The following is a 21029-nucleotide window of genomic DNA, read 5'->3' as shown; positions in this document are numbered from 1 at the left end:
AAGCTTAGCCCACTAGCTTGTGTGTGACTCAGCCTCAGGTACTTTGTGAAGAATCCATCCCCAAGTTGAAGAGTTCTAGCAGGCTAGGGCATGGAGAACTTGGCAGTGGCAGGCCTTAGCCTCTCTCCCTTGTAAACCAGAGATCACATCCCTAAAGTTAGCCACCATTTGGACACTTCCTTCTCCTGAGGCTGACCACCAAGATCCACATATCAAAGACCCCCCCCCTTTTTGATACCGTAATTAACATAGCCAATCAAAACATACCACTGTGTCCCAGCCCATTCTGACATAGACCTCCCCTTTTTCCTCTTGAAAAATCACAGCTGGGAGGCTGTTTACTGATGTTTTCTGCCCGAGTGAAAAGTCAGTCACTATACTTTTCTTTCCTGCTTCATAAAGGAAATAGTGTTAATAAAAGGAAATATATGGAAACAGGTGTTTGGGTGTGGCTTGTGTCTAACCCTCTGGGGGTCCGGAGGGAGCACCCTGCTGTGTGAAGTACCCTTCACAGGTAAGTGTTCTCCCTAGGACAGACCATGTTGTCCTAGGGAGGCCCCTTGACTCATTGGTCTGTCCTGCAAACTGGTTGTGGAGTTGGCAGACCCTCTGGACTGAAGTGTCTCCTCGAGTAATTGTTGGGAGCCCAGAAGCCAAGATATTCTTAGCAGATATCCTCTACTCCCAGCCTGCAGGCAGGCCCTTACTTCTGGCCTTTGGGGACACTGCCTGTGCCAGCACTTCTTAGAGTGGGAAGAGGATTGCAGTGCCTTCCTTCCTCTATCCAAGAGCATGGAAATCCTTCTGACTTGAAGAGGAGATAATGGTGTGGCCCCAGCTGCTCATTCCATTCCATCCCCCAGCAGCTCTGTCTTTTGGACATGGTGCACTCCTGGGTGGAATTGGCTCTCGAAGCTGGGGAAATGGAGAAAAACCAGAGGCATCTGGGCTCTTGATGCTGAGAGCTTGGGAGCACCTCAGCCTAACCTCCTTGAAGCCTGGCTTCCTCACAGAGGTCCCTCGGGTGTATCTGTACAGTGATGATCTTGGAGTCTGTTCAGGACTGGGGAAGGGGCCTCCAAAGATTGCCAGCTGCCAATCAGAAGGTGGTAAGAGGCCTCGAGGTCCTGTGACCGTGTTACTGAGAACCTCTTCTGCCTGTGTGGCTTTCTGTGTTGCTTTGACTTGTGGGGCCTGTCAGCAAGGCCTGCTGCTGCAAGGCCTTCTGCTACATAGCATATCAAACTCCACATGCTGGTTCTCTCACACTCACTGCCTGTAGAACCAGAGGGTTACTGTACTGTGGGTGTCCGCCATTGCAGAAAGAAGCTTCTGTGCCCTTGTCCTCCTCAAAGTCCTCATCTCCCCTGCCTTGTTAGACATTAGAGGTTAATACAGGGCAAGCAGGGTGTGTGTGTGTCTATGTTGAGCATGAGATAGAAACCTAAAGGGCCCAGCCCTCTGTGAGCTCAAAGGCCTGTATGAGGACAGTGATAAGGCGTCAGCTATGGTAGAAGTGGAGAGTCTTCCAAAGCCAGTGAGTGTCCATGTTGAGTTTGTGTCCATTTATAGCTGGACCAGTTCTCTTGGAAGGTTCCAGTCAGTGTAAGTAGATTTGTAAACTCTTTTTCTCTCCTTCCAGTGGGTATATAACATTCTTGACAAGAAGGCCGAAGCTGACCGGATTGTCTTTGAGAACCCAGATCCTTCTGATGGCTTTGTCCTCATCCCAGACCTCAAATGGAACCAGCAGCAGGTAAAGACCAGGTGCTAGAGCACTCGGACCTCTCAACTCCCATGCCCTGCTCCCTTATAGCTCTGATTACTGTTTTCCAGCAAGGAATGGCCTGAGCTCCTCCAGCTGACAGTGCGTAGCTGTTGTAGGCAGCCACGTTTGCTTCCATGGGTCAACCTAAGGCCTCTCCTCACTGCTCTTAGCCAAAAGGCATCATGGGGGTGATGTTTGCCTCCTTGGCTTTATGGGCAAAAAGCTGTGTCCCCTCGGGCAGCCCGGCACCTGGAAATTCTGTGTTAAAGCCTAATTGCTCATGGGAAGTAGGTGTGGACAGGAAGGACTGCCTCCTGAGATGGAAATGCTTGTGACTGCAGATTGCAGCCTAGGGGATCTCAGAGAGTCCTATTTTATTCAGTACCTCAGCTCCTTGACTTGTGACAGCAGTGAATTGCATTGTCCCTTTAGAAGTTGACAGCATATCTAAGCTTCTGATTCTTGTACTGGGTTGAGGGTCAAGGCAGGGATCAAGGAGATGGAAAAACTGCAGCTTTAAGGAGCTTTCCTGGCACTCTTCAGTCTTGCTCTCCACCCCTCCTGGAAACATTGTTCTCCCTTTCTTCTTCCTCTTTCTGCTAAGGCTCAAATGTAAGGTGCCAAGCATATTAGGCAAGAGCTCCAGCCATGAGCTGTCTCTCTAGCCTTAGAAGTATGCATTTATTATCCCCAAACTGGTGGCCCTGTACATTCATTTGTTCTTCCTTTCATCCATTCAACAAATAAGTAGCAAGTGTCTAATGTTTAGAGTTTATTCCTTCCTAGGTCATGCTTCCCCTGCTCCTTGGTTTGTTCCGTTGACACAGGGTCTTGCTCTGTAGCCCAGTCTAACCTCAGCCCTCCTGAGATGTGTGCCACCGTACCTGACTTCCTCAGTTCTATCAAGAGATGGCCTGTATGTTTTCCCTTTTTTGTCATTGCTTGCCCATAGTTAAAGTAGATCTAATACAAAGGCTGCATAGGAAGAGTAGCTTCCCTCACCCCACATTCTTCAGATCCCCTTCTTCAGAAACCACTGCTACATCTTAGCTTCCAGAAGTGTTCCTTATATATTGTGGATCTAAATATTTACGCGTGAACACACAGTGCATTTTCAGTTCACACAGCTTAAGCTCTTTGGCTCAAAGTTCTCAGACCAGGAATCGTTCCTTCAAGTCCCTAGGAGTTTAACTCCTGCCATTCCCAGAAAACTTAGTTTATTTTTTTATCCTGCTTTATAAAACGTCTTCCTAGAGCGACCGATAAGCCACCTAATGGAGTATCGGTCTCAAGCCTTGGCTCCTTTTTCAGCTCTGTTCTCTCTGTGCCAGGAGGATCTTTGGCTGCCTGCAGAAATCCTTTCCTCATGTCTAACATCAAAGAATGGTCCCTTCTCTCACCCAGCCTGTGAGCCGACAGCAGCAGGCTCCCCGCCTCATTCCATGCCAGTGGAGCAGGACGTACCATTTAGTGTGGTGTTTGGGATTTGTTCACGGACAGTGAAAACAAATGCTTTTGAGTGTCCTGTGATAGTGACGCATCCTACAGCCAAAACATATGCCCCAAATCAAGCCCTCTTATTTCCCGGTTTCCCTTTGGACTAAGTCAGTACGTTACCTGGGCACAAGACGAGAAAGGAGAATCCAGGTGGGACTTGTAAAAGAAAGGCCTGGTGGGCACAGCTCGGACAGCAGCTGTGGGGCAGAGCCCAGGTTCCTCTAACTCTGGTGGGAAGAATGACTACCACACAAAGAATGACATCCTTGGACACCAGAGGCCAGAGGGATGCTCTCATTCCCAGTTCTTACATTAGGGCTCTTGGGGATTTGGCTGGGTGACTCATGGTCCCCAAATTTATCTCCTTGAGGAATCTAGCAGGTCAGACCTCAGGACTAGGGGCTGCTGTATTCTGTCTGGATTTGTCTCCGCAGCCTGGCACATGGGTGTGATGACGGAGCAAGGCCAAGGTTTGGGGAGCAGGGAGGGCGTGGGAGGGGTTTCCGGGCAAGAGAAAGAGTTCATTTGCTCTCTGGCACAGGATCTTGTTGACACTGGTTCTTTGCTTTTTGTGACCTCCCGGTTTTCAGCCAGGCTCCATTTACAGGAAGGACTGCAGGAAAGGTCTTCTGTGAACCACTGAGATAGGAAGAGAAATAGTTGACAGGCCCCAGGACGCTTCCTCCATGTGTCCCTCACACCCCTGCATGCACCTTTGACTCCACATACATTGAGCTGTCACCTTTTGAACCTTCACCTTCATAGTTCTTAGATCTAGGTCCCCTGCTTTCCCTTGGAAAACTTTCTGGTCGGTCAGCTAGCTGGACTGTCTTTCCTCTTGTGGACTGATCACTGTGTGTCATGGGGAAATAGCTTTGTGGTAGAGATTCTGATAGGCATGCAGAAGACCCTGGTTCCGTCCTCAGCACTAAGGAAACAAAAAGCTTCCAGGCTTTTGTGCATACAGTATTTCACACAGGAGAATGACATACACTGTAAATTCTTCAGGACAAAGACTTTCGTGCTTGCCCATCTGAGCTTGCCCACTCTGTGGTGTATGTGTGTGTAGACATTCCCAGATGGAGAATTTCGTTTTGTATTTTTCTTCCTTAAGTTCTTTTTGAGAAAGGGTCTTGCTGTATATAGTCCAGAGTGACTTTGACCTCTCAGCCCTTCTGCTTGAGTGCCAGGATTACAGGTGTGTACCACCACACCAAGTTCCAAAGAATACACAAAAATCCTGTTCAGCTAATCCTTGTCATCCAGGGCAGACAGACACCCATGGTACCTGCTCATTGGTTCTCTGTAGGGTATCCTGGATTGGCCTTATGGGGAGGAGTGCCCTGGCTGGTAGCCTCCTTGCTAAAACTAGCATTGTCTTGTATGTCCTGTGATCTCTGCACAGCTTGATGACCTGTACTTGATCGCCATTTGCCATCGCCGGGGTATCAGATCACTTCGAGATCTCACTCCAGAGCACCTGCCACTACTGAGGAACATTCTCCGAGAAGGACAAGTGAGTTGCTTCACAATGCAGAAGCCCAGACTTGTAGCACATTCCTTGGGTCTTTTTCCTCACACGTCTCAGTCTGGATTTCAGTCATGAACACTACGAGAAGTTGGTTAATTCATAGGCAGTCCTGCTGGACACTCCAGCTCTATTTCCACCTTCCTTTCCTTGCCCTCCCCTACCTTCATCTGTAGGCCCCTCTACTCATAGGCTTGTGTCCGTCCCATCCCAGATTTACCTGTCTTGTTCATGACAACCACCTTGTGTCAGATGAGTTCCTTGGATATGGGTCACATGACTTTGACTTGTGTCTATGCACATACCTTCTCACCTAGACTGAAGGCCAGCTGAATTCTGCCGCACCCAGTGTTCTGGAGGTACTTTCTATCTGGGACATTATGGGATAGGGAAAGGAGCCATCAGGGCAGGAGAGACAGGGTGGGAGAAGACTGACTAGCAGCCTTGGTCTGTGGTCGGCCTGCTGTTTTGAGTCTTTTCCCAGGGCCCTTGAATGGCTTACTTTCAGACCTCGGGATCTGGTTGGGATCTCTTTTGAATCCACCACTGTACAAGCTGAACCTCAGCCTTTTTTCTGGACTATGTAAAGACACCTGTCCTGCCAGGGGCCAGCAGTTACAAGTTGCCCAACCAGGAAGTACTCTTCCCTTCCGCAGAGCTGGGGTACTAACTAGATAACTGTCTCTTGTACCTCTGTGCCCTAACCACCTTCTCTGCTTGTCATCCTTCTAGCCTCTTCCTTTATGGAGCCACTAGTTTCTCAAGTAGCAGCCTTTGGGAAACCCCCCATGGCACAGAGTGGTGTTCTCTCTAAGAGGAGCCTGCCCCAGCAGTTTGGCAGGCTTACCCCAAACTCTTTTCCCAGAAAGCTGTGCCCCCCACAGCCCCCCCCCCCAATCACTCTACTGCTATTGATCCTCCATTGGTAGCACTGAAGGCAGCATACAATTTGGGGCTAAACTCTGAGTCCACAGAGGTCTGAGCAGGGTGGATGGGGAGAAGGAACCAGGGCCAACTCAAGTGCTTTCTTCTACAAGGAGCCCCGAGGAGGTCTCAGAGCCCTTCCTGGAGGCCCTCCTGGCAGCGTTTCCTAACACAGCCATCTCCACACAGCCTCCTACCTCCTTCACAAGTGCTCAGGCACTGCGGGTCTGCAATCTTGGAACACTGGGCCAACTTAGGAGCTGGGACTCCCGCACTCCCAAAGGAAAAAGCCCATCTTTTGAGGCTTGAAATGACTGAGGCTCGTTTCCATTGAGGAATATCTCAGCTTGGCTGTGTCACCATATTTTCAAATATCTTAGACCAAGATCTGAGGCAGGTAGGGCAGAGAGCTGGTTGGTTTTGTAGCCATCCCAGGGCAACTGTAGCAAGGTCCAACTGGGGAGGTCAGTGGGTGGGGGTGCTGGCTCCTCAGCTCCATGACCTTTTTTATCACTGCCTTTCCTCACCAGGAAGCCATCCTGAAGCGCTACCAGGTAACAGGAGACCGTCTGCGTGTGTACCTGCACTACCTGCCCTCTTACTACCACCTGCATGTACATTTCACCGCCCTGGGTTTCGAGGCTCCTGGCTCAGGTGTGGAGAGGGCGCACCTGCTGGCTGAAGTGATCGAGAACCTGGAGTGTGACCCCAAGCATTATCAGCGGCGCACTCTTACTTTCGCCCTCAGGACCGACGACCCCCTGCTTCAGCTCCTGCAGAAGGCCCAGCAACCCTGAGTTGTTGAGTGCCTGAAGAGAGGGGAACTAGTGGGTTGGGCTTGGGGTAGTGTGGGCTGGGTTTTTATCTCTAAGGGATTTTCCTAAAATGTATTTTGTAGTTTCTTGGCCTTTCAGCAAAGGTCAAATGTAAGCTGGGTTTTTTTGTACTGGTTTATTCCTCACATGAGAATGAAGAACTTTCTTATTGGTGAGGACTGGTGGTGTAGCCTGGTGTAGCAGGGGATGGCGGGAAGACAAGTGGGGAGGGGAGTTGGCAGAACTGGTGGGGACCTTTTGGGAAAGATTAACAGTTTCTGGACGTCGTCACAGCTGGTGAGTCACGGCTGCCTGGAAGGTTCAAGGACTTCCTCCATCTCCTTATGCTTTCTGTACCTGATTCCCTTGTCCCAAGTCCCCCGTTCCCTGCACACTCCTTCCAAATCTACTGCCATGTTCCTCTCTCTCCAACTCTCCTTTTGAACAAGTTTGATCCCACCCTTAACACCAAATTCAAAACCTTTCCAGAAATAGTCTGTGGAGGTTTTAGATGCCACTTCCTCCTTCACCCCCCACGCCCCACCCCCAGTAATGAGGTCACACCCTGTGTGTGTCAAGGCTGTTGATAAGTTGAGGGGCTGGAGATAGATGCCTGGAATCAGCAACATTTTCCTGAGAATCCGATGATGCAAACCCCCAAAGCCTGCCTTTGCTTCTGTTATATGGTCAGCAAAACCCTGGCCTTGAGTTTATCTATGCAGAAAGACAAAACAAACTCATATGGGGCAGCCAGAAACTTTAAAACACCATCAGGGCAAAATGATCTGGTTGCAGTGGAGAGGCTGGGGACTGTCTGATCAGCGCTGTGCCTCACAGAATCTCAAGGCTGTCAGGGTATCACAGGCTGATGATCAGCCATGGTGCTGGCAGGAGCCTACCACAGAAGGGTGACATCCGCCACTGTTCACCAGAACACGTAGCACCATGAGATCACCCTCCGGCACAAAGGACAATTGTATCCTACTGTCAGAGCAGAGCTAGTGTTTACTGTTGGGCAGGGGAAGGCTAAAGATATTGTGCCCTGTTCTGGAAGCTCTCTTCTGAGATGCAGGGCATTGGACTCTGAAGTGACCAGGGCGAAAGCATGAGGAAGGTGGATGGCTGTGACTCTGCATCCCCTGGCCTGAGAACTAAGAGCTTTGATTCAGTGCCCAACTATTATATTTGGGAGTCCCTCAGTGGGACCCCTTGTCACTGCCTATAATGGCAAGCACTTGGACCTTGGTGCCTCTGAGAGATTCCCTATTTAAAAAAAAACAAAAAGAGAATTGGAGTGAATGGTCAGAACCTGAGGCCACTCTAGCCCCTAGCAAGTCTTAAGTGAGGCACAATAAAGCTACCCTGGTCCTAAGTCAGCCTTTTCTGCAGTTCAAGCACCCCAGCGTTGAGGAGTATACCCAGCCACCACATGGACCTGCAGTTATTCTGGTGGTAACCAAAGCAGGAGTATCTGTTACAAGTGTCAGCCAGATCTGTTCATGGGCTGCCACAAAACCTAGTGGTTTCCTGAACAGAAAGAAAAAGCTCTCCTGGGCGGCGTTATGGGTTTGCAGAGAGAAGGCTGACAGATCTTTTCTTAGAGCTGCATTCAGCTTGCAGGGCAGATTCCTGGGTCTCACTTGCTCCTCTTCTTTGAAAGCAGATGGCACTGAATGTGCCCTGGAGCCCTGGGGACAGGAGGTGTTGGTGTCAGATGAGGCCTCTCCAGAACACACAACCCTCCTACCACTTCGCGTGCTCTCGGTTGCTCATGCCAGCTGTGCTGCCTGTGAGTTCAGGCTCACATACAGGCTGACTTTTGTTACGTGCTATAATCTCACCATGTCTGGCTTGGTTGGGATGATGTTTTCCCCTACAGGGAAAGAACAGTTGCTTATTCATGGAGACAGGTTAGTGAGGTCATGGGGTCATAGTTGCAAGGGTAGTAATTAAGCCTGGGAAGGCCAGGTACTCCTCCTCCCTAGGGCATAGACCTGTGCTCTGGATAACCTTTCTGGTTCCCCATTCCTGTTAGCCAATTATGTCCTCCTTTTGGCTTCTTTTGCAAGGAGATGCCTCCCTGGGATAGTGATATATACCTTACTTACCTGGTGTCACAGAGGTTCCTTCCAGGCCTTGCTTTTTAAGTTTTCTTGTATTTGAAAGGACCAGCCTCTGCCTAAGGTCTGGCAAGGGTCCCTTCAGAGTCAGCCAGTTCTCTTCACTGCGGCTTTCCCCTCAGACCCCAGCACCCCATGCCCATCTCCGAGCCCCCAGTGTCTCATCTCACTGAGGTTTCTGCCAGGCGGCCTGGCTGCAATCTGGTGTTAAGATCCTAACAATACCCTTTTTGTCTTTGTGGGGTCCCCTCACTGACAGACTCCTACACGACTCGTCTGGGTAGCCTCACATCCTTGGCCTTTCATTCTTGCTGTATCTGTTGGCTTGTTGCCTTTCCTTTAGAACCGAGAGGCCACAGAGTTGAGAACATCTTACCATTCATTCGAACTTCCTAACACCTGGGGTCCTGGCTGGGTAAAACTGATTTAAGACAAATCAACATTGTGACAGCTTACATTTGTGTAACAAGTCATTTTGTGGAGCTTTCAGTATTTTACAAACACTCATTGCCTCCTTACAGGGTGAATATCAGCCCTGGGAAGCTGAGACTTCTGCCCTAGGGCCTGTGGAACTACGCTCACCAAATGTGTAGAGCACAGGAATGGAACTGGGCCTGAGTTCCCAAAGCAGGGCAGAGGTATTTCTGCCTCAGTCTTTCCTCCTGCTGTCACTCCAGAGCACAACGTCTGTCTCCTGGGACCAAGTTTCCTGAGCAGAATGCATTACACTCGGTCCTCCCTGAGCAAACTGCAAATGCCAGCCCTGCTCTGGCAATGAGATCCTCGAATGCACGCTGGGGCAATGACAGATGTCGCCCTTCCCAGATAAATCAGGGACACCTTCGCAAATGGCTTTTAGCCTCTAGTGTTGGCTCTTCCGACCTGGCTGAAGATGAGAAGCAAAGGACACGTGGCTGCTGTGGCCCTTCAACTTCTCTGTGCTCTCCAAAGCCCTCTCATGGAGCAGAATTGTCAGCACAAGGCCAAGAGAAAGAATATATATTCAAGCTCCATTTTGCATGTCCCTGTTGAATAAAGAGCTCTGAGATTAGAAACAAGAATCACGCACAGATATTTGAAAACGTTTCTCCTGTGATAGTTTCTTGTCCAGAACACTAGAATAGTCTTTACCTTGGTGTACCTGGGATTTTAATTATAGGACACACCACCCCAAGGCCCATACTCTGGATGTTCAAGCATTATAGGGGGTATAATATTGTCAGTCCAAATCCTTTATACTATCCCCTCTAGATTACTTATAATGTGCAATGTAAACACTTGTTCTACTTTATTAGGTAATATCAAGAGAAAAGTCTTTAAAAATACTTTTCATATATACCTTTAAAGTTTTGTATTTACTGTATATGGGTGTTTCTCCCGCATGTATGTCTGTGTACCATGTGTGTGCAGTGACCATGGAGGCCAATAGGGGTATCAGGTCCCCTGGAACTGTATTTCGTTAAGCCAGAAATTGAACCAGAGTCCTCAACAGTGTCCTTTAATAGTGAGTGTTCTTAATTATTGAGCCATCTTTCTAGCCCAATATATCTATCAATCGATACTAATACTGTAACACAATACTATAATACTATAGATTTTTGCAGCTCAAAGGATTGAACAACCATGGCTTCATGCCTGCTAGGCAAGTATTCTGCCATTGAGTTTCATTACAGCATTTTTCCTCAAGAGAGAATTGGAGGGAAGAGGGCAGATCTTAATAATCTATCCTCATGAGTAAAACTTTGCCTCCCCAAGCCTAATGGGTAATGTTCTGTTCCTCTAGTTTGTCCCTTCAGTCTGTTTGTCTACTTTGGGAGGCAAAATGACTCCAGCTTAAGAGTCCACACCATAAACAAGTATACACTGGAGCGACTTATATTTTGTTCATAAAATAGGGATCACAGCCATGTTTACTCCACAGGGTACTTGAGGATTTCCTAAGGGGCTGGGGAGATGACAGAGTGGTTAAGAGTACTGGTTGCCCTTCCAGAGTTCCTGGGCTTGGCTCCCCCCGCACCCCGATACACACACACACAGACATGGCAGTTCCAGGGGATCCCATGCCCTCTTCTGACTTCCACAGGCATCAGGTACTTACAAGGTACACAAACATGTGCAGGCAAAACACCTATACACATTTTTTTAAAAAAAGATTTTTAAGCATAGGACTATTAATAAATTTTAGCTGTTTTCCTGCCATGAGAGTGATCTAAAAGATTTGGGGACTAGATACTTGCCATAGCCTCTGTATAATAGTCTAACATCTCAGGGGACAGCATTAAAGGCAGAGCCCTTGGGAAGTGATTAGGTCATGACGGCAGCATCCTCAATGGTACTTGTGTTACACACTGGTACCTGGGTTTTACACCGTGCCCGGTTATTTTTGAGACAGTGTCTATAAGCTAGGTTGGCCTGGTACTTCTGAGTCTCCTGCCTCAGCCTTCTGAGTGCTGGGATTGCAGCCATGTTCCACTCCACCCAGCTTAGATTTTAAGGAAAAAGGCCACAAACTGTGGTTAATTGATTTGGGCTCTGAAGGCAGGCAGGAGCCACATGCTTGGGATTTCTTCCAACCCAAAGGGTCCTGGAATGCATTTTAGCCTTGGCCTGCTTGCAGGTTTTACACACTACAATAGAGATGTCTCCTGCTATTGAGATCCCTGAGAACAGTTCAACGCCACGGTCCGGCTTTATAAATCTGATAAAAATAGGAGCTGAAATACCATCCTGGGGTTGCTATTTTTAAAAGTGCCCGAGATGCTGGATTGGGTTTATTTCTTCCTCAAATGGCATCTTGCTGTCCCTTCCTCCAGGATGTGAACGTGGCACATTCGAGGGACAGGAGCCAGATGTGTGGGAGGAGGCACATTTGTCAGGTAGCTGCCTGTCCAGCAGGAGCCTCGGAGACAGGGCTCCCTGGCCCAGATACACCTGCCCCCTCTGAAGTTCCAGGGGTTGTCCCAGGCAGGAGTCGGGTGTTGGCCACATCTAACTAGGAGACCAGGGAAGGTAAAGGAGGAATCTAAAGGATGGGGATGGGGGTGCTTTGCTTGTTAGCGGAGTATGACTTACTGCTGTTACTCTGAAGGTTGCCTTGGCTCGCCTCGTCACAGCTAACCTCGGAAAGGAATAGTCCCGTGAGGCCAAAGCCCAGCTTGTTACAACCCTGACTCGTGATAAGCAACTTGTAGTGTCCTGTCCAGGGGTACAGTGGGACTGGCAAGAACCTGGAACCCAGAAGTCTAGGATGAAAGAATGCCTTTATACTAGAATCCCTTCCCTCTCTTCCACACACCATGTCAGGGCTTCTAAGCTGCTGACTCAGCGTCTGTCTGTACTGTTAAGAAACTGCAACCTTGGTTCTCAGAAGGCTGAGGCAGGAGGGTCACAAGTTCCAGGTCAGCCTGGACTACTTCGTGAGATCGTCTTTGATAAAGGGGGTGGAGGAAGAAAGTGCAAGGGAAAAAGTCACACATACCAAGCTAAAGTAGAGGATGGGGACTGGGGTAGGCGGGGAGGTTGGGCTTCTGTGCTTCTGAATGCATTTTATATGTTTGAAAGGCATTTATCTGCATGTTTATTGAGCATGTAGTTATATGTAGCATGTGGTGATTTCAGGACATGTTCAGCTCCATGGTCTGGTTCAATACTAATAATGCCCTTTGAATAAGTTCAGTCATTTCCATTGGTCTTTTCATACCCAGTAAGAAAAGAAAAGCAGAAGCAGAATTGGAACTCAGGTCTCCAGGAGAAAAAAAAAATCAAGCTCAATTTTATGATAGAATTTTACCTTTAGCAAGAAGTGTGAACTTGTCTTTGTACCTAGCTTGGTGAAGACTCAGCCAGGTTTGGAGGCTGGGCAACTGTCTCTTGGATCAGCTTGCCAGACATATCCCAGGTGCTCTTTCTCCTGGGGCAGTTTTTCTTTTGCAAAAGATGATCCTTCTTTTTTCCTTGCCAAACACAGAGACATAGTCATTGTATTCTCTCTTCCCAACTTCGCTCTGGACCAGGGCATGATATGTAATAAATATTTGTTGAGTGACTAGGTGACGGGCCAAAGACACCATTCAAATAAAACCAGGGTTTGGTGCGCTGTCAAAGAGCAAAGTATAATTCACCTAGGAACAGTCACTAGTAGAAGAAGCTGGAGGCTGCCTCTTCGTTTTGTTTCTACAGAGTAGAATTTGTGAATTGGAGGTTCCCAGCATGAGACCTCCAGCTTTCCCTGAGGATGACTTTAAACTCCGTTAAAACCCTCGGCCTTACTGTCAGTTATTCATATCTTACACTTAGTCACATCCTCTGCCGCCTGGTTCTTGGAGTCCAGCACAACACCCCCCACCCCTTCTCTGCAACAAGATAGTAAGCTTCCGGGGGAAGGGGACTGGACCTAACACTCTAGCCACAGGGTACTCAAGCTAGGAACTGGGTAACACTGTGCTGGCTCCTGAAATGGATAGTCCTGAGGGTGATTTCTGCACTGTTCTTCAGTCCAGGCAATTCTAGAGCCCAAGGAATCAGGGTTAAAGTCTTGAAGGGGTTTCCCCTGGAGACAGGATGCCTGGCGCCTTCAGCAAGAACGGAAACTGAGAAGTTATCCGAGGCTAAGACTGGGTATGCAAGGGAGGGTTCTGAGGGGGCAGTTTAGGGCTCACTGGCCAGCCCGGGGCAGAGAAAAGGCTCGTGAATTTAGGTCACCTGACTGCTCTGAGGGCATGGGAGGATACTGGTAGGATGGACTCCCACTCTTGTACTTCAGTTTCTGTACAGAGAAAAGGATACTTTTTTTTTTTTTAACCGCGCGTGGACAGCAAAGAAGCCGTTCTTGGTTATTGTTACCAGGAGAGCGTGGGATCAGTGCTGGAGGCAATGTTGGGCATACTCATCTTAGAACCACTCACAGGCAGCCCTTGCCCTGGGCTTGCCCTCACCGGATCCAGCCTCCTGTACCCCGGCCGTCTCTCTTCAGGCCCGGAGGCCTCCACGCCAAACCCAGTCTCCTGGCAGCCTCACGCCCCCACCCTCCCATCTTGGTGCCCTCCCTCCTTTCTCTGCGTCCTCCCTCCTTCGGCGTGCCCTCCCTCCTCGGTGCCCTCCCTCCCTCCTCAGCCCCCTCCTTTCTCTACACCCTGCCTCCCTCCCTCGGTGCACCCTCCCTCCAGCGCGGCGTTCGCGGCTGTCGGCTTCCCGACCGTGTGCGCAAGCGTGTCCGGCCCCTTCCCCGCCCCCCGCCCAAGCCCTGGCCCCCGCCTCCCCTTCAGGCGGACTTGCCCGCTCCCAGGCCGGCCCCGCTCCGGGGACAGGGACCGGGCCGAGCGGAGCCACTACGCCAGTGCTGCCCCGCCAGTCGGGGCGCCTAACGGATCGGAGCTGCGCGCGGATTTACCTCGCCCCGCCCCGTTCCACCCGCGAGGGTGAGTACGCGGCTGCCGGGCTCTGGGGCCCCGCGGCGGAGGGCGGGGAGTGACGGGGCTGCGAGGCTCCAGCCTCCCGCCACGGCTTGGGGAGGTGGTCGGGGCCCGGCACGTGGACGCCACGCTGCGTGGGGTTAGTGTAGGGTGGCCACAGCCCTGGGAGCTGGGTTTCTTTTCCTGGACTAGATTTTCGCGGGAAGCCTGATTTGTTTCGCTCTCTAGGAGTGAGTGAACAGGGCAATCCTCCGGAAAGTTTCAAACCCCCACCCCTGTCGCTCTTGTGCTCTGGCTCAATAGGTGACTACCACCGCTAGCATCCTCTGAAGTCCAGGACATGTGGGCTGGCTTTGCTAGAGGTGACAAGTTTTCAGGGTCTGCCTGTGTGCTGGAGTTGCAAGGTCTCTGAGTAAAGTCCAAAGGTGGGCTTGCCAATCGCAGGGTGGCTGTGTCCAAGGAATCAGGGGGTCTTTGGACCTATGCAACTGTGCTTCAAAGTTGCCTGGCTTGTGGACAGTGAGAAGGAATAGTATAGGACTGAGAAGTTGACCTAGAGCTGGGGACAGAACCGTTGTCATGTCTGTTCTAGGTGCCTCTCTGAGACCCTTGCTGGCTGGCACCTGTGGGCAGCTCCGAGATGCCAACGTGTCTTGTACCACTGCCATTCCCAGTCGGAGGAGTAGACTTCTGGTCTGTGAGCCTGATCTCCTGTGTTCTCTGTCCTCTAGGCTAGATCCCCAGGGCCAGGCTTAGAAGGCAACTACTGCTTGCAGGCTAGGCTAAGTGTGAACAGTGCCACAGTGTCCATTGTCTGTCACAAGGGGCACAGAACTGTACCACAGGGCAGGGTCAGTTCTCCAGATCCCTCTTGGCCCTTCCAGGACTCTACCCAGGAGGTCGTAAACGAATTGATACATGTAAATATCAGAGGCACACAGGAAGAGCTGCTAGTTGACTATTGAAATTCCACCTATAACCTTACTTTCCCAGGCATTCCTAGAGTGCTACCTAGGAGGTGCCAGTCACGTAGGGCCTGGGAAATAACTGGACATATTTTGCTCTGTTGGGAGTTGGTCTGCAAACATCCTTTGAGAAAGCTGACGCCACTCAGCTTCCCCAGACTTATTCTGCCTCTGCCCTCCTCTGAGCATCCCTTACGGCCTGTCCTGTTGCATAGGGAGAGGCATCTTTGGCTGCTTTAGTGAACCCCGGACCCCCACCTCCCACTCGTTTCACCCTCCCTAACACCTCCTATCCCCAACTTCCACTATAGCAAGCCAGGATTTGGGGCCAGCCCCCAAAGTTTTCAAGGTGACAGTGGACATAAAGAATGGGATGTAGACTGAAGTCATAAAAGTCAACTAGGGACTGTGGGTGTGGCTCCCAGATAAGCTGCCTACAGTCCCTGCAGTCCCAGTACTGGGTGTGTGTGTGTGGGGGGGGGCGCGCACAAGAAATGCAGTTGGTAATGTGCTCACCTGTCTTAAACTCTTTAATCGTGATCTCTTTTGCTGTCTAAGCTTATTGCGGTGGTACCTACCTATGATCCCAGCACTCTGGAGACGTTGTGCCAGCACTTTGATAGTAGACCCCCCAGGCCATCTTCTGTTCTGTATGGAGTTTGAGGCCAACCTGAGCTACATGAGAACCTGTCTTTTTTTTTTTTTTTTTTTTTTTTTTTAGGATTTATTTATTTATTTGATGTATATGAGTGCACTGTCGCTGTCTTCAGACAACACCAGAAGAGGGCATCGGATCCCATTACAGATGGTTGTGAGCCACCATGTGGTTGCTGGGAATTGAACTCAGGACCTCTGGAAGAGCAGTCAGTGTTCTTAACCCTTGAGCCAACTCTCCAGCCTGAGACCCTCCCTGTCTTAATAACCCTCTTCTGGGGTTATTCTCCAAGGTTATTCTGGGGTTATATCTCTCCAAAGATAGCACTGATCCCCAAGTACCCATATAGTGGCTAATTCCAGGTCCAGGGGATCCAACACCCTCTTCTGGCAGCCACAGGCTCGGGCATGCACGCAGTGCACATAAATACAACACACTCACCACATTCACGCAAGACACTCATACACATTCTTTTTAGAGTTGCCTGCTTAGGCTTTAAACTGAAGGGGATATTTAGCTTGAGAATTAGTTGCTATTCAAAGAGTGGAAGCCCCCCATTTCACTAGGGGTGGAGGCCCAGGGTGAGGAAGCCCCCAGTGCCTTCTAGGCTCTCTTCCCTTCCCTATCTTGCTCCCTTCCCGGAACCAGTGACTTACCCACAAAAGTGCCTTGGCCTCTCTAGCCTGCCAGCTGTTTTAGTGTCATAGGATTTCATTTTCCGGGTAGAACTAAGAATCTGCCCCTTTCTGGGATCATCAGAAATCCTGGGAGGGACCTCCTTTCTTCCCTGAGTATGGAAGAACAGAGGTCAGTCCCGCTTCCTAGCACCATCTCGAGGCATGGCCGGTCTGCAGTTACTCTACTGGGCTGGCATCTGCCCCTGCTCTGCAGGATACTCTAGGCCTCTGTTGTCTTCTCAGAGTGGCTGCCCCATGAAGTAAGAACCCCTGTTATCACGGTTCAAGGTCTACACCCTGCATCGGAGACAGGACACCACTACAGATAACACAAGACAATTGTATTCGTTGTGTAATACAGTGACTGCAAGCTGTCAGGTTCCAGGCCATGGCCTCAGGGAGGAGCGTGAGGTCCTAAGAAGGTCTGAAGGCTGAACCTACAGATTTTGATCAGGGCAGAGCTGTATCCATTAGGAGATAGATTAGGGCATCGGAGGGCAGTGCAAGTGGAGTTCCCGGTCCCCACTCCACTCCCCGGTGTTGAATCCCCTAACACCACTTCCCTGCAATGAACTGGTGCCGCACAGCATAGTTCCTGCTCTTTCTTTTCTCTAGCCCTTAGGATCCCCCTTCTTCCTGAATATCCCTGGCTCTAACCCAAAGTTTTTAGTTTCCACAAGGAAGTGCCTAGGACACGGCTGTAGTCGTTAGCCTTTGGTTAGCCTTTTCCAGAGAAGCTCCGACACATCAGAACTCCCCCTCTCCCCCCAGAGGTGGAGAATGCCCTCCAACCCTCCGTACCTTCTGCAGTCTTGAGGTGTGTCTGACTAATGCAGGTGGAGGTAGCGGCCGCTCGTGGTCCCAAGGAGTAAGAAAGTCTCAGTCAGAGCCTGGTCTGAAATCCACCCAAGGGTTATGTTGGGCTCTTGCTTTCAGGATATGGGCGTCCGAAAGTGCAGCTCTTCCTACCTGATCCCTAAAGCTGCCAGGCAGAAAGCAGCTGTGACTGTGTCCATTGTGAAGCCCTTGAATCTGCTCTAGGCTGGGCAGGGAGAAGGAAGCTGCAGCTCGGTGTGAGGTGAGGCAAGGGTCTGAGCTGATGCCCAGTGAATGTGAGGAAGCCCAAGAACGGTTGAAGCTTGATGGTGTCCTTTCCTGCATGGGGCCTGAGTCTTCCTCTAGGTGTGAGTTCCACAGCTGCTACAGTGATGCCACTTGCATCGGTGGTTACCCTCTGTCCTATATGTTGAAGCATACATACTCTTACAGTAAAAAAGGGACTTAGGGCTAGGCATGGCGGTTCATCCTAGTATTTCTGAGGTGGAGGGAGGAAGACCGGAGTTTAGAGGCTAGAGGCCAGCCTGGATTACATGAGTTTTTGACTCAAACAATTTATTAGGGGTAGCAGGATGCCTCTGTAGGTAAAAGCACTTGCTACTTAATCTCGAGGGCCTGAGTGAGCCCCTGAGACTTGTGGGAGGACAGACCTCTGTAATCCCAGGACTTTTATAGTGAGGTGGAAGATGGATACTGGGGAATCACTAGAAGCTTGAGGGCCGGCTGTCTTGGCATATGCTGTGTGATCAACAGAGAGTCCTTGTTTCAAACAAGGTTAAAGGCTGAGGTTGTCCTCTGATCTGCGTGTGCACGTGCACACATACACACACACACACACACACACACACACACACACACACACTGTGGTGGGTGTTCACAGCCATAGGCGCACACCTGTGAGAACACACACTGTTTAAAGGAAAACTGAAAAAGAGGGCAGGGAGAGAGAGAGAGAGCATTGCAGTACCCCACGAGTTACCTCGTGCAAGCCTCTTTGTAAAGGAAGTCCATTTGTAATTAAACAGGCTGGAGAAGATGACAGTTACTCCACCAAGGTCATACTCCACTCATAAACTGTATGGCCAGGAGACTGAGAGTGTTTCCCAAGCCTGCAATTTTCAGCCCTGTTTTCTCTACTTCTGAGGTGGAGCTTGTCTTAACCAGTCCCATCATATATGTATATATATGAGAGAAAGAAGTCAAGGTCATGGAGATTTAGTATCAAAGGGGGACTACGAATACAGGCCTCTCAATGCTGCCAGAACCTATGTCTAGTTGGGCTCCTCAGCCCTTTCAGTGGGGCAGGCCAGGGCTCCCCTCCCTCCCTGTCTCCTTCCCTGCTGGCCCCTCCCAACTCTGCTACTCGCCTCTTTCCCGCCCGCCTGCCCCGCCGGTAATTACTTCCATCTGCCCTGCCTGCCTGCTCTTCTTATTCCTTGGAAATGCGGCCGCCGCCCACAAGGCTGAAAAGACTTTCTTGGGCAACCGCTGGGACACGTGGGGAAGGGGAGGGGCTCTGTTGGTGTCTAAGCCCGGGCACCCACCCAGGTCACCGTTCCTGGTGCGGTGCCTGGATTTAGAGAGGATTACCTCTGCTGTCTGGTGCTCTGTGAACCCTGGTCTGGGCTGACTCAAAGACCCCCCATCTTGTCCTTTTGAGGGCATTGCCCCAGGAGGAGGGATGCTGGGCCGGGCATTCACTGGTGTTGAGGATTTGTCAGATTACTGATGGCATAGCCTGGAGGGGTCCTGGAGCTCTGGGAATGGAAAAATTCAGCTATAGTTACTTTGATCCCAAGTGATTGTCACAGAACTGGAGGGAAGATATGCACATTTTTACTTTGCTATAAAATAAAATGCACACATTCCCTCGTCGCAGACTGCACCAGCTGGCTAGGGAGAGGCAGCATCGAGGGCCTCTTCAGATGGCCACCTTCAAGTTTTTAGAAGCATGCTGTGTGATGGCCGTTGAGGGTCATTGAGACACATCTGTGACCTTGACAGAGACAAGGGCAGTGTAGAAGAGAGACAAAGGACAGGGAGGCTTTTTCGTAGTGTGGAGTGGGTCTAAGCACTTTTAAGGAATTTTCCTCCTGGAAGGTTTAGGACTTCAAGCCCTAGGGTCTTTGTCTGTTTTGCTCACAGTGTAGCCTTAGTTAGCTGTCTCAGAACTCACTCTGTAGATCAGGCTGGCCCAGAACTCATAGATCTGCCTGCCTCGGCTTCCCAAGTGCTGGGACTAAATGTACCCTCCGCTGCCCTTGGCTCTCACCGGTACTTTCTTATTGTCCGAAATGAAGACTAGCGAACGATTGCTTGGTAAACATTGGGAAAATGTGGCTCAGGCTTTCTATCTTTGTCTTTATGCTGCCCAGAGTCATCCTGTGCTAGGATAAGGGTGTATTCAGACACAGGAAGGCAGGGGTCCCCGAGGAGAACATGCCCCGTTCGCCACTCTTAAGTCAGCTAGTTACCCCCTCCTTTTTTTTTTTTTTTTTTTTGTAACTTTCAGATCCCTTCAAAGACTAGTCATAACCTCACTTCCTGTTCCTGTGTCAACTTCTTGTTATTTGCCCAAGAAACGTGTCTTGGGGACTGAGCACTCAGTTTTGAGGCATCTACAGACTCAGGGCTTTGTTCTTCCTTCCACATACTGGAGTTCCAGCTAAATCCTTCTGCAACTGGGACAGAGGGTTTCTCATCTGAACAAAAAAAAGTCTGTTTGCCTTCTAAATCTCTGTTCGTCTGAGTTTCTCCTGTTCCTGGTAGCATGCCATATGGCTTTGTCACCTCCTAGCCTTTGCTCCCAGAGCCTTGCCACATGGCTCCGTCATCTTCTGGTAAGGACTGTCCTGAATGGCCTTTGTCCATTGTGTGAGCCAGTGTTCCCTAGGAAGGCCTCCTGAGCCCCTCTGCTTTCTCCAGTCTGCACACATCTCACTCTTGCAAGCTTGAGTCCGGAAGGTACCTCTGAGTACGGGCAGAGCCAAAGGCTCCTCCGAGATGCTATGAAGCCAGGGGATTTGAGTCTGTGGGGACAGGTTGTGGGCTCTCACAGCCTCCCTTCTTCCCTACCCTCAGCAGCCCTTGTTAGCAATATTTACACCTCCAAGAAATTAACACTCCTTAATGAGATAGCACTGCAGATAACATTCAGTGCCTCCGATATAGTATGTACCAGTGCTGGCTGGCCTTCTTTTACCCCAGGCGGACTTCCTGCCTTTTGGCCCTGGGGAAGAAGGGCATGGAGCTGGGCAAGACCCAGAGTCACTTCTGTTGTCCTCTGTCCAGCCAAGTGAGCACAGGCAGATCTTGCTTTTGATTGGTTTTAAATGAGAATGCCTGCTTATTTGTTGAGGTACAGGCATTAGTATCTGCCTCACTTAAGGGATTACAATGCAAAGTGAGATAAACATTTCTTTCCCTGCAAGAGACCAAAGAGCTAGGTATTAGTGTCAACTTGCTGGAGGATAGGGACTCCATCATCACCATCATCATCATCATATCCCCTGCACTAGCACCTGACTGGTACCTCGTACCTGCTCTATGATATTTCCTTTCACAAGAGTAGAAGCCCAGACTGGCCTCTTTTCTTGTTCAAGGTCACGAGAACATCTCTTCCCAGGCTGAGAGAGAATGTGCAGGGCCTAGCCTCAAGTGTGACCCTGATTTTCTTGAAACCACCCCTACCACCTTGCCTTTCTTCTTTAGCCTGTCTGCTTTTCATGCTCCCAGTTGTTGAGGCTAATCTCTTCTGGGGCGCAGTGGGCCCCTCAGATTTGGTGAGATAAAATGAAGGGTCTGGAAATGCCCTGTGTCCTGGACTAGACTA

At 50.1% G+C, this 21029-nt stretch overlaps 2 protein-coding genes across 8 annotated transcripts in view; both read left to right on the top strand.

Moving 5' to 3' along the window:
• The window catches only part of Dcps (decapping enzyme, scavenger), a 53897-nt gene extending 44190 nt beyond the window's left edge, over window positions 1–9707 (top strand). The window contains exons 4-7 of one of the 3 annotated variants that reach the window (XM_087560682.1): window positions 1643–1756; window positions 4671–4781; window positions 6248–6271; window positions 9174–9707. In XM_087560682.1, the coding sequence (XP_087416808.1) occupies window positions 1643–1756; window positions 4671–4781; window positions 6248–6271; window positions 9174–9245 (321 nt within the window). In that variant the 3' untranslated portion in view covers window positions 9246–9707. Of the gene's footprint in view, window positions 1–1642; window positions 1757–4670; window positions 4782–6247; window positions 6712–9173 lie in introns of those variants that run through there. The other 2 variants (XM_087560681.1, NM_153302.2) reach the window with 2 other exon arrangements.
• Window positions 9708–13065: 3358 nt separating this feature from the next.
• The window catches only part of St3gal4 (ST3 beta-galactoside alpha-2,3-sialyltransferase 4), a 49302-nt gene continuing 41338 nt past the window's right edge, over window positions 13066–21029 (top strand). For 2 of the 5 annotated variants that reach the window (NM_001393866.1, NM_203337.3), the window contains 1 exon segment: window positions 13876–14069. The gene's annotated coding sequence lies outside the window, so the exon portion shown is untranslated. 5 annotated transcript variants of the gene reach the window in all.

This window comes from Rattus norvegicus, chromosome 8 (assembly GCF_021556685.1).
Source record: "Rattus norvegicus strain SHRSP/BbbUtx chromosome 8, alternate assembly SHRSP_T2T, whole genome shotgun sequence".
Lineage (NCBI taxonomy): Eukaryota > Metazoa > Chordata > Mammalia > Rodentia > Muridae > Rattus > Rattus norvegicus.
The sequence above is the reverse complement of the archived record's forward strand: the minus strand, read 5'-3'. Positions and strand labels throughout refer to the sequence as shown.